The sequence below is a fragment of the Danaus plexippus genome, chromosome 17 (assembly GCF_018135715.1).
Source record: "Danaus plexippus chromosome 17, MEX_DaPlex, whole genome shotgun sequence".
Lineage (NCBI taxonomy): Eukaryota > Metazoa > Arthropoda > Insecta > Lepidoptera > Nymphalidae > Danaus > Danaus plexippus.
In genome coordinates this window covers 4231753-4245579 of record NC_083548.1, presented here as the reverse complement: position 1 = coordinate 4245579, position 13827 = coordinate 4231753, and the positions used below count along the sequence as shown (strand labels likewise).

The window sequence follows — 13827 nt, the reverse complement described above, 5'->3', positions numbered from 1 at the left end:
TTGTTTGTATATTTATATTTCTTTTACATGCGTTAGAAACTAAACGGCTTGTCGTATTTTTATGTTTTTGGTATCAATAGGTTCATCTATGTTGTATAAGTGACATGGGCTACATCTAAACTAAAAAAAAAAGGATTTTTTGACTCCTAAAAGATATCTAAAAAAAATGGTTTCCAAATATATCGACTACGGAATCAAAATAAACAAAAAACTAGTGAACCAAATTACGCTTTTAATATAAATGCTAATTTTCCGTTTCTATCTTTTCAGTTCTTCCATAAATTTAACAAAAATAGCATGTATTGACGCACTCAGATTTTATTTTAATGCACGATGCTTGTTTCTTTATACTATTTACGTTTACCTCCAAGCCGAATTAAAATAATAAATAATAATTTATTTATGAGAATATACTTATATATACTAATGTATTTTTAAAAGACCTGCTGTTAGTCTATAATTTTTACTAAAATTCTTAAACTAGTAAACGTATACTATATTGGTCCTTAGGTTACTTTTTTTCTGTAACTATACATAGAAATGGATAACTATATTAGTAACATTGTGTCGATTAAATATAACATGTGGCAAGTAGTTGTGTTACGGCGTTTCTTAAATATGTAACCTCAACTTTTAATAATTAACGACCACATCTTAATTGTTTCGTTAATTAACTTAACATCGTACACTGACCAACCTTTTTTTATTATTTTCACTTAATACTTCAGGTAATTTTATGTTTTCCACTTCAGTCTTAAATCAATGTAGTTCACTTAATCAAAAATAGTTGAGTGTACTGTCCATAATCAACTCTGATCAACTGATATGTAATCTAGACTAGCATTTTGAAATCTTATAGTATAATTAAGTATTAATATTGCAGTTATTCTATAAACACCTTATTGAAGGATCCGAATTACCACCTTAGTTAAAGTAGTCAAACCTACTTCAAACCTTCCTTTCGGGATATCAATAAGAAGACACCAAACCATTTTCATAAACATATTAGCATTAGTCCCACAACAAGCGATCTCTATATATTTATATTCTGTTCTAAAGCCTGGTATCCTGGTGAAAATCGGTTTAAAGAGTTAAGATGCTCTTCAAAACGTTAATGTTCAATAGGTATATATTTGACTCAACTTTATATGATAAATTTCGGTATTCTAGATATCAATTTTTTTTTTAATGACAAATACAAAATATTGTAATACATATATACTAAAGGATGAAGAAGCCTAAATTAGATGTGCATTAATAAAAATAAAGCCTCAGTAACAATTTATCAACGTATGAATAATACCTAATACATTGAAAAATCTATAAAAAGACACACACAAAAACATTTTATTTGAACCAGAAACCTTTTAATCAAAAGGAAAAAAATATTTTTATACATTTTATTTGCTTTACTAATTGATTGCGCTTTTATGTACTCAATGTATAACTTGCTAAGAATAAAGGGCGCGTATCTACTAAAAGTATCTGAGTGGTCTTTCACATTAACAAGAAGAGAAAATAGCAATTCCAATTAAACTACATTTTACCTTCAGTTGCCGAGTGAAATTCAGTGATCAAAAAAAATTGCAACGACTTTTTGCTCTCTCTATCATAAGTTTAAATTGATAGACTTTTAACTTCAATACTCTATTAATTATTTCAGTATCATGTCTACTACGAATACATTTTTTTTTTATTTATACCAATAAATTAATTTAAAATAAGTATAATAACATATCTTATGAATAAAATTATGGTTATTGACTTACACTCGAATGTAGTCTTATTTAAAAGTCTTATAAAATTAAATAAATTTTATAAAATTATATCGAACAAGAAATTGTCTATGGTATTAATTGACGAGGTAAGTCAATCGGAGTCCCGTAATGAATGAAGTAGAGTGAATATGGATGATAATAGGATTAGTCGAGAAATTGGAAACACCTTTGAAATTATATTATGTTCCCTCATGTGAAAATATTACAGGTAAATGAATTATAATCTATAGTGTATATAGACCATTATCCACCACCATTATCAATTAAACTGATCGAAATTGACATAGAGCTATTTATTATTTTCTCATATTAGCTGGTTAAATTTTACATACATTCTTTGTTTTTACTACCTGTCATAACGGTCTCAAAATGTATTTTAAACATAAAAATAATAAGTGTTGCCGCTTGACTCATTCAATGAAAATTATCATTTAGAGAAATTGTATCACGAATGTCACAAGTTCAGAATTTATAAAGATGGCCAGGTGGTTTTTGATTTTGAAATGAAAAACATTTTTATCTATGAAAAGTGACGTTGTTTTCTGGAAATTAATATTTTATATTTATTACTAGCGACTCCGTCTGGTTAAAAAAAAAAACAATGAAAAAACTTTGAAGTGTTGCACCTCACCTCCCACACACGCGTGATGTCGCTTCATTTCGGGATCAGGATTCGAAATAAAAAATTTCCTAAGATACTCCTTATTTCATCAGGTACCTACCAATAAAAAACTCCTCAAAATCAGTCCAACAAATTCAGAGATAACCGGAACAAACAATCAGACAAAAATAAGAAAAATAGTATTTTGGTATATTTACCATATATTCATATGCATGTAGTAAAAAAGGCTATTTCCATCAAACATACACACCAATTTTATTTATATGAGTAGGTAACTTTGACTGATTTGATGATAAGGCAAATTACATACATATTTTCTTTAATATTTAGCAAAAAAATAAAATAAAGTCATATTATTGTCATTGCATTATAATAATAATACCGACGCGATAAAGACTATTTAAAAGTATAAAATATAAGAATAAAGAAAAATAAACATTTTATAAGACTAAAAACGTATTTTTTATCATTTGTAACTGAAAGGCATTGTAGCATACATGTTTGTGGACTACATTTAGCGTTTACTCTAAAAGGCATCTGAGAGATACATTAAACTGAATAATTAATAGATATCTCTATGTTAAATGTGTATCAGAATTCACAGTAAATAATATATTTTATTTATATATTATTTTATAAATATTTCATATTTATGTATAAAGATCTGGCTCATAGGATATTCAATAAAAAAAACTTCATTCTTACCACCTTTGCATTTATGTCATTAAAATTAGAATAATCATATAATTAAAATTACTCCTTTATTTCACTCTACTACTGTCTTATTATTATTAGTGTATATAACTTTATATACGATTTATTAGGGGAAGAAAATATTTGATATAAATTATTTATTATAGTATTGTATTTTTATTCCATAGGTAATTTAAATTGAGTGGCAACAACAGCTTGCGCGAAACACGACTAAGCTTTTAGAAAATAACACTACTGTGGCTACTACAACAACTAACAAGCCCAGAAAATGCGCTATTTCAAGTTTTAAGAGGAAATTTCCCGTCAATATAATATTATATAGATACATAAAGTTTACAATTATTATGAAACATTTTTATTAATTATTGCATCGTGAAATAAAGACCCTGAAGCATATATAACATCTTACAATAGCAAAAAGAACCTATTTGAATTTATACAAAGAAAATCTTTGTCACGAAACTTTCAACAACCAAATTAGTGATAGACAGGAATATATTATTCTATCGACTAAAAATATTGTATATGCCGCAATGATTCCACTAATCTTATATATGACTACCCTATAGCTCAATAAATATGCAAGTAGTTCGTCTCTGTAACAGCTCCGGTGAATATTTACAAAAATATTAACACAATTATTATTAAAATATAACTATAATATAAATATAATTTCAGAGATAATTTATAACATCGGTGTATAACGAAGTTGCCTTCAATATATCTCTGTAATATTCTAGAACAGCGTAATTAATAATAAATATAATGAAAAACAACCGTGATAACATTGTGTTTGTTTTGTATAATATTTTTTTTTATAATTTTTTGAGAAATAAAAAACTTGTCTTGGTATAAAAACTATAATGAAATCTGTTTTACTCTCTTTAAATTACCTACATTTATGTTTAAGGTTTTGTCTGCTTTAATATTTTTATTTTTTTTTAGACTTCAAAGAGCTACTTAAGTTACGAAAAATATCCTTATCAAAATCACGACTCTGATATGAACTCGTATGTTGTAGCAAACATGATTTAAATTTAAAAAATTAAATCACAAAAGAAATAAGAGGATCCCTGTAACAATGTCTTGTAATAATCAATCAATAATTTTCATAGTAATTATCTTCGTTTGAAATTTTCTGTCACTAATATAAAATGATATGATTGGATTCAATAAGATTTTACATAATTACAGATAAATAAATATTCTTCTTAACGTTTTGTCAAGATTTTTTTATCGTCACAGTATTTCTTTTTTATTTCAATTTAAAGTATTTATACACAGTATTTGATTTTTATATAAGATCAACAAGATTTTTTAAGTTAACAAAATTTCGTACTCGTAGTTTTTTTTTTTTTTCTGATCCAGCTTTCTTATTTAAATCTCATTAATGTAACAACATATACTTAATGAAAAATACTCTTTGAAGCAGTCCAATAAACATTTTTTAATGAAGATAAATATTTCATTTCAAATTTGCAATGTTTGGGTATAACTAAAAAGATTATTTTATTTTAAAAAAAGGTTCTTATATATGAAATGGTATTATTATAACCTTTTGTAATGTTTAAAAGAAGGAGCCATTTATATATAAGAAAGATTTAGTATATACCATATGAACTGCGTTCTTAGGATACATCATATAATGTTTCTTTATAAGACAGTTTTTTATATTTGTATCATGAGTAATAGAAAGCAAACTTTTATATTTAAAGCTGCTATTTTGTTATCATCTTCTTTAACTTACAAAAATGTTAAGTTCTGACAGCTCTCTATCAGAACATAACATTTTTACTCTTATAGAGAGTATAAAATTCCATTAGCTCTATAATTAAGATATTACTTTTTCAGATACGATATAAGTGCAATGGCCCTCTTAAACTTTCTTTAATACATAGTATTTGTAAACAACTTAATAAACTTGCGATAAAAATATATATTTCAAAGTGACTTATCGCATAACGACTATGCAATATAATTATCTTTTAACATTTGGTTATGTTATTGAAAACAATAAACAAAATTATTACATCTTCAATTAAAAGTAAATTTAACTGACCTGTACTTTTAAATGAGACACCTACATATGTTTTAAAATTAATGAATAAATAATTTTGATGAAGTAGTAGTTAACAAAATTAATAAAAAAAAAAAAAATTGTTTTGAGTTTTGCTTGGGGAATTAATTCATATCTTGCCAGAGTAAGAGGTATATCAAATTCAAATTCCATTCCATAAGTAAAAGATATAGAACAATTATATCATACACATATGCATACATTTTAAATAATTCTATAATCGAGTTCGTTTAATAGAGCAAGACACTCGCTTCGGAAAGATATCTTTGCTTTTTTCCTTACTTTACATTTTGTATCTGGCTCCTGAGATGATAGTTATCGCAACACATCATTTTACTTAATAAAACCTTTTACAAAGTTAAGAAGTATGTATGTATGTCATAATTTTGTGTGAAATCTTTCAAGTGATTGAGCTGAAATTTGTATACAAATTTGGTTTGGATGTTAATGTATGTTTAAATTTGTGACCCCTATCTTGGAACGTTTGCTAAGAATACTTTAAGTTATCTCAAAAAACGCGTAGACTAAATGATACGAAGACTAAACGATAATTAAATCGTCAAAAATATATAAAAAGTAAGAATGTTAAAAAACTGAACTTTTATTTTAATGTGCTTTAAAAAAAGGTTATTTTACTATTTTCTTATAATTTTATACCATAGCGCGAAGTGAGAAATATTAAACATGATACGTTCTTTCATCCATACAAAGTTTGTCTTATTTTAACTGTTCAGTATAATTGCTCTATTTAAATTAACTGTTTTTACTTTGCACATATTTCATGTTTTTTTTGTGTTTTTTTTTATTTAAACTATTTTTGAAATTTGCAACTTTTTCCATCAAATTTTGTATTCTAATCTCCACAATGATTTTTCTCAGATCAATATTTAGTAAAAAAAACATTTTTACTTAATGAATTAATAAAAATGAATTATGGCACAATGCTGCAATAAAATTATGCACAATTAAATGTTTACTTCAAGAACTTTCTTTATCAACTTATTAATTCTTGCTCTTATCAACTTAGTTACAGAAAAAGCAATTTTATTATAACCATAATATTTTTAAATATAAGTTTATAAGTACTTAAAGATAAGGTTGAGTAAAACATATATAAAGAAAGTGAATCGATGAAAAGTTACAGTTATCGAGAAGCTAACTGCCATGAGGGTGATAGCATGTCTGCTCCTTGGGTTCGTGGCTATGGCCACAGCCCGCCCCGAAGAGACGGAATTCAAACTAGGTAATTAAAAAATATTTTAATTGCATAAAAAATTAAGACATTAGATATTATGGCAAAAAAAATTAAGTCTGATTTTAAATTTATAAACTACAAGGGAATAATTAAAAGTTTTAAAATATTGTTTTAATGTTATGAAAAATCTTTTTTTTTTACAGATGTAATGGACATCAAGCATAAACAAATGATGATACTGAAGCTGCTAAACAACATCATGGGTCCTGTTATGTATAAAGATATTGAAGATATCGGTAAAAACTACAAAATCGAAGACAACATTGACATGTACACTGTAAATAACTAACCTATTTGTGTGTCTTGAATTCTGCTTTAATATTTATGTACTCATAATTTAACTATTCTATTCCAGAGACGTGAAGTTGTCAAGGTTTTCTTAGACAATCTTAAGTTTGGTTTCTTACCTCGTGGTGAAGTATTTACTCTTCACGTTGATCGCCAACTTAAGGAAGTCGTTACCATTTTCCATATGCTTTACTACGCTAAGGATTTCAGTACCTTTATCAAAACGGCATGCTGGATGCGCCTCTATCTCAACGAAGGCATGTTTGTATACGCTCTTACTGTTGCTGTCAGACATCGTGACGATTGTAGAGGAATAATTCTTCCCCCACCATACGAAATTTACCCATATTATTTCGTCCGCGCTGATGTAATTCAGAAAGCTTACATGCTCAAAATGAAGAAAGGTCTCCTCGATAATAGGCTATGTGATTTCTATGGAATTAAGAAGACTGACAAGGATGTTTACATTATCGATGAAAACATTTTCGACCGTCGCGTCTACCTAAACGACGAAGACAGACTTAGATACTTCACTGAGGATATCGATCTTAACACTTACTATTATTACTTCCACATTGATTACCCATTCTGGATGAAGGATGACATGACCAACAAACTCATGAACAGGCGTTGGGAACTCACATTATATGTTTACCAGCAGCTTCTGGCGAGATATTACTTAGAACGTCTCTCAAATGGTCTTGGTGATATTAATGTGCTTTCATGGAACAAGCCTATCAGAAAGGGTTACTGGCCTTGGTTAATGCTCCATAATGGCATCCAGTTACCAGTCAGAATGAACAACTTCGTTATAGGGCGAGACAATGATAAAATTTTAACATTGGTGATGAACTGTGAGAAGATTATCACTGAAGCTATTCTGAAAGGATATGTTGAGGTTAAAATATTTTTGTGAACAAATTTTTTTTTGTAAAATACCAAGTTTATTAATTTTTTCCTTCACCTTACAGATTAATGGTATAAGATTGGAACTTACTAAGACAGATGACATTGAAGTGCTCGGAAAATTAATTTACGGTACCTTCGAAAAAACTGACTTAACTAAGATTCAAGTAGATGCCTACCGTTACCTTCTCATCCTCATGAAGGCCGTTATTGGTATAAACACATTTACTGCTGACAAGTAAGTTATTCAAATACATAAATATATTGTTGTCAAACCTTAGTATAAAATATATATTTTTAGTGCACATTGCAATACATATTATATTTAAATAATGTTATGTAAATTTATTTCAGATATTTCGTAGTACCAACAATATTGGATAGTTATCAAACAGCACTCCGTGATCCGGTATTCTACCAATTGCAGAAGAGGCTTGTCAACTTAATGATCCTCTTCAAGAGACGTCTTCCAAGTTACACTCACGAGGACCTTTATTTCCCAGGTGTTAAGATTGACAATGTTGTAGTTGACAAGCTGGTCACCTACTTTGACGATTACTTAATGGATATGACCAACGCTGTCGTTTATAATGAAGATGAATTGAAAAAGACAACAGTTGACATGGCTTTCCTTGTTCGTAAACGCCGTCTTAATCACCAGCCTTTCAAACTAAGTATCGACATTTTATCCGACAAGACTGTAGACTCCGTTGTAAGGATTTTCTTGGGACCAAAAGAAGACCATCTTGGACGCTTGTTGGACATTAACATCAACCGTATGAACTTTGTAGAACTGGATTCTTTCTTATACAAACTGAACACTGGTAAGAACACAATTGTGAGAAATTCATTCGATATGCACAATCTTGTCCGTGATCGCATCATGACCCGTGATTTATGGAAGAAGCTGGATGGCATTACTGATATGAGAGACTTGTTACTCAAGGACTGGAGAAATTACCACACCGGTTTCCCAACCAGGCTGCTTTTGCCAAGAGGACGCGTTGGTGGCATGAAGATGATGCTTTACGTAATCGTAACTCCATTAAAGATGGTCGACAATGTTGACATTTCAATCCTTGATGTTAACCGTAAAGACGTCGTCCGTGACTTTAGGAGCACAGTCCTTCTTGACAAAATGCCTCTTGGATTCCCATTAGACCGTCACATCGATATTGCTAAGTTCTTTACCCCTAACATGAAGTTCTTGGATGTCATGATTTTCCACAAAAAACAGGTCTGTGACATGAAGACCCGCTGGGATCGTTATGTCCTTAAAAATTACGATTTGGTTGACAGGACTTTCATCAATGACAATTATTTCATTGATGTTGATATTGACACCAAAATCGATAGAAACACCAATTTATTTGACTTGTAAACATTTCATTTCGACGGAAAATCTCGGCTATAAATAAGGATAAATAAAAAATATGAGCAATATTTATAAATAAATGAACGAATATCATTTACAACTTGTTTCCTTTCTCAAAACCACCATTGACGATCTTTGTTTAAAATACTATATAAACAGATTATTATAATAACGACAATTTTCCTTTTTTTTTTTTGTTAAATTTGGAAGTAGTATAGTGCAGTGTTATATTTAATTTAAAAGATTATTAGACTAAACTTCATGCCTAAATTTAATTTACAATACTTGAGTATACATTAAAAAACCTTAATATTATGTATGATATCTATAGTAAATAATAATTATTAGTTTATTAACATAAAGACAAATATAGAAATATGACAAATTTTATATTTATGTAATTCAAATAAAGAAAAAAGGAATCAAGGGAAACTCTTTAAAATTATGTTATTGCAATGCACCATATACACATATTTTAAATTCGAGCACATGATAGCAGTTTTTAAGTTTAAATAGGCATCTAAACTTTATAACAATCAAGTGCTGAAACAGAAACAAATATATTTTTTTAAATTACATCTCAATAAATAGCAAAACCTATATAAGTGTATAGAAAAAGCTAAGTTATTTCTAAAATTAAAATCATTTGTAAATAAAATGCTGAACCAAACTTGCTACCTCACAAATAACCTTAAGAACCATTTATAGACAAAAAGGTTTTATTAATAATTATTTGAAAACATAGTATTATTTGTAGTGCGTAATAAAGTGTATCATGCACATTAATTATATATTATTATCATTCTGCAACTTTAATATCAATTTATGGAGATATGTATATGATTATAAGTAAGAAAGAGCCTTGGAGTGTACGTTTTACTCGAGGTACATTTCATTTCGAGTTTATAAAATGTAAAATAACATACGCAAATAAAAAATATAAATATTCTCATTTATGTACATGTTTGTGCGTAGGTGAACCGAGAAGTCAGAATAAACATTAAATACTTCAACTGCTTAAAGTTGCGTTATTATTTATCATAGAGTTACCCATGTAAAATAATTTCAAATCAAGAATTCAAGTTAATACACGAACTACTTCCAACGTGAAGAAATAGGCACACATGCTATTATAATTATTTTATGAGTCTTGCTATTAACTCTAGGGCTTTGAAATCGTCACCGAAAGAGTGGGCGGGTACTGAGACCACCCCCTGAAGAATTTTCTATTTAGTTATATTACTTTAGTTTGAAGGTTTCACCTACTTCTTATACTCTGTCAAGTAACTAATTGTATGAAAATCTATGTACAACACAAAAACTACTTAAAATATTTAAAACATTTCATTTTAATTGAAGAAACTTTAACCTTTAACTTTTAATTTAAACGAATATAAATGAATTTTTGGAACTCTCGATGAGTAATGACTTTGAGAAAGTATATATACACTGTATGTATGAGTATTAATACTATCACATAGTTACCATAACTTAAATAAGAAAACTCTATACAAGGTATAAATTAAATATACCCAAAACTTCCGAGTATAATATTAAAACTGGGTATATCCTGAAAACAAAAGCAACAGAATTAGGAGAATGTGTCTACTTTTCTTATTAATAAATATAAAAAATATTATTTTTAATAATAAACACTGTGTTAGAATTTTAATATTTAAACTCATGCTTCATTTATTGTTTGAAATTCTGCCATATTTATTTTTTATATGTTGATGTTTGACAATAGATACTGTAATATAAATTTATTTTTAATTTGCGACCATAGTGAGACTATGAAGTGAGAACTAGAAAAATACAATACACACAGAATCAAACATTTTATCTGTATCAATTTAAAATACTTGCAAGATCATGATTAAAATAATTAGATGATATTGCTATCGGAGTAAATAATTTTACACACTAAAAAACTTATCCAAAATATACAACTAAAGGTTTAAATTAAACTAAAATTTTTCGATTTACTACGCGTATTTTATTAATTTATTAACTACATAGTCCCGACGTTTCGGTTACTTATGCAGCAACCGTGATCACGGGCAGACGAGATGTGAATGTCACATTCATTTAAATGAATACTCACGAAAATCTTAGATCTCATTAAAGGTTTAAAAATGCTTCGTGTCTGTTTATAATCAAGAACGAATTCCTTTTATTCCATCAGGCGAAACATGACTGTGATGGTGGAGGTGTTTAAAGGAATTATCAACATCTCTAATAATTGAAATATAAGATATTAAAACGTCCAGATAAATTGAGTCCTCGTCCATTCGAGGGACGAAGTTAAATAACATTTCGCTAAGATAGTTCTTCTGGTCATAATAAGAGAATGTCTAGAGCATTTCACAAGATTTTTTTTTAAATCTACGCTTAAATTTAACAATATTATATATTTCCAGGAATAGACTAAAGAATGTTTAAATAACTAGTCTCAGAAAACTTTTAAATGAAACTAATATTTTTGCGGATATACCACGCGTGCTTTATTTTTATAAAAAACTACATACTCCCACGGCTGAGCAAAGACTTCTTCTCACATGGACATTGGCGATTTCAATCTTATAATTTGAAATTATAAGACCAGGTTTCCTCACGATGTTCTCCTTTTCACCGTCCGTCAGTGGTGTCTAAATAATGTTAGAAAGTGCATATGACTCGGAAAAGATCACATTGTTACTTGCCAGGTTTCGAACCCGCGCCCTCACGTATGAGACGCGGGCCTTTAAGCTCCAGGCCACCACGACATGGCCTATCAAGTATTAGTCAAGTTTTTATATAAAAAAGTTGTTTACTTCTTTAAAATAAAAGTTCTAACCAGGAGTATTTCTTGAGGATGTACGGTAATAAATACTTGATTTTTAGAACTTCCGTAATTTGAAGATGGTATGTACATATACTCTACAAATTTAAAGTTGTAAACTGCTCTGTCAATTAGCCCGATACAACATGGGATGTCTATTTTCCTTATTGTAGGCATTTTTCTTCAATTTTCAATTCTTGGCCTTCACAATACTAAACATTTTTAATTTTTTTAATATGGAAATTAATTATAATAAAAAAAAAGAAATATATCAAATACATTTATTACACGTTCCATATAACGTAAGTAAGCATGCACGATTCAATAAAATATATCATTTTTAATTAGTTTTAATTTTAATTAATAAATTGATATGATATGTAATAACTGCCTATACTAAAATTATAAAGCTGCAGAGTTTGTTTGTTTGATTGCGTTTATATCAAGAACTACTGGTACCATTTAAAAAAATATTTCAGTGTTAGATAGTGCAATTATATAGAAAGGCTATATAAAGGCTATATATTATTATAAAAAATTAGAAATCCTTAAAAAAATTTTACTTTGTAAACCAAGGTGAAAATCGAAATCCTATGTATGCGTCCGCTGCAAAAACTAATTAACAATACAACAAAATAAATACTAAAGTAATGTACTTCAGGTTTCTAGGTCTCTATTGTTACATTCTAATCGGACATTTCGTTCAAAAAAGTTATCACTGGCATAAGACGCATTTCACGCCTAAACCGTTGAACCGATTTTTATGAATTTTGGTATAGACATATATGAAAACCTGGAGAAGAACATAAGTTACCTTTTATCCTGATCCTTATTCCGGACACCAATCCCGATCCCGACTCTGATCCCGAAATTACACGAGTAGAACCATGAAGTTCAGTTCGGGTTCAGGGGCCACTACGTGGCATAGAACAACTCTGATTCTCACGCAGGTGGAGTCGCGTGCAAGGCCTGTATTATTATAAAGGACATGTTTCGATTTCTGGAAAAATATACCTATCTAAATATTTCATGATGTTATACATTTTTAATATTTTAATTTGTATTTTTTTGTACTCTAACTTCTTGAGATTTGACGGACAATTAATAAAATTATTATTAATACAATTAATATAATTATTTCATAAAAAAAAACAATAGACAGGTTTTTTAGTCTATAGTTATGTACATAATCTATAAAAAAGCCATGTTTAAACGGTCATTTTTAATTTATGAATAAAATATTTTATTTAACCATTTAAATACTAAACTGAAAACGAAAACATCTACGAGACTGTTCTTAGGTTACTTAATGCATAAATATTAATATATTAAATTTACACTTAGAAAATCATGACGTGAATTTATGAAAATAAAGACGACAATCTTATACTTTTTTTTTTTTTTTTTTTTTTTGGTTTCGGGTTGGAAAATCCTCATGGAGCCCCGTCGCCCTCGGGGAAGGGCGAAGGGGACTGTCAGACTCTTACTGACTAAAAACCAACCCGTGTTCCTCATGTACCCGTATGTCAAAGGGGCGGGTATCGCCAAAGCATTCGTCGCCACCCCCCCGACAAGTATTGACCCACCAGATGGTCAGGTGGGCCCCGTCAGCCGCTCTGCGGCCGTCACCCGGCCACAGGACTCAACTATGAGGCGCGCGCGGGACACACGCCGCCGCCTCGAAGCCTGCAACTGTTCGGACGACACGATACCCCGAATCTGTCGTCCACAGGCCGGCAATCTTATACTTTCTTTCACTTATATTTATCATTAAATATGTTTGTTTATAAATTATGACTTTGATTTCTTCATTTAGAATATGCAAAATATTATGTATTTTTTTGTAAAATAAACAAAATTTCATTACCTTCCGCTACTCTTTATTAAACCTTTTTCCTAAATTGAGCAGCAGAACCAAGTATATTATAAAATGTATTAATAATTTCATATATGTTCATGATCATTTATTAAAAAAACTACTTTAATTATTT

At 29.0% G+C, this 13827-nt stretch overlaps 1 protein-coding gene across 1 annotated transcript in view; it reads left to right on the top strand.

Moving 5' to 3' along the window:
- LOC116771582 (basic juvenile hormone-suppressible protein 2-like) overlaps positions 1-9115 on the top strand; it is a 143720-nt gene extending 134605 nt beyond the window's left edge. The window contains exons 2-6 of the mRNA XM_032663471.2: positions 6330-6434; positions 6590-6723; positions 6802-7632; positions 7706-7878; positions 7995-9115. Of these exons, the coding sequence (XP_032519362.2) occupies positions 6356-6434; positions 6590-6723; positions 6802-7632; positions 7706-7878; positions 7995-9021 (2244 nt within the window). The 5' untranslated portion in view covers positions 6330-6355 and the 3' untranslated portion in view covers positions 9022-9115. The remainder of the gene's footprint in view (positions 1-6329; positions 6435-6589; positions 6724-6801; positions 7633-7705; positions 7879-7994) is intronic.
- The last annotated feature ends 4712 nt before the right edge of the window (positions 9116-13827 follow it).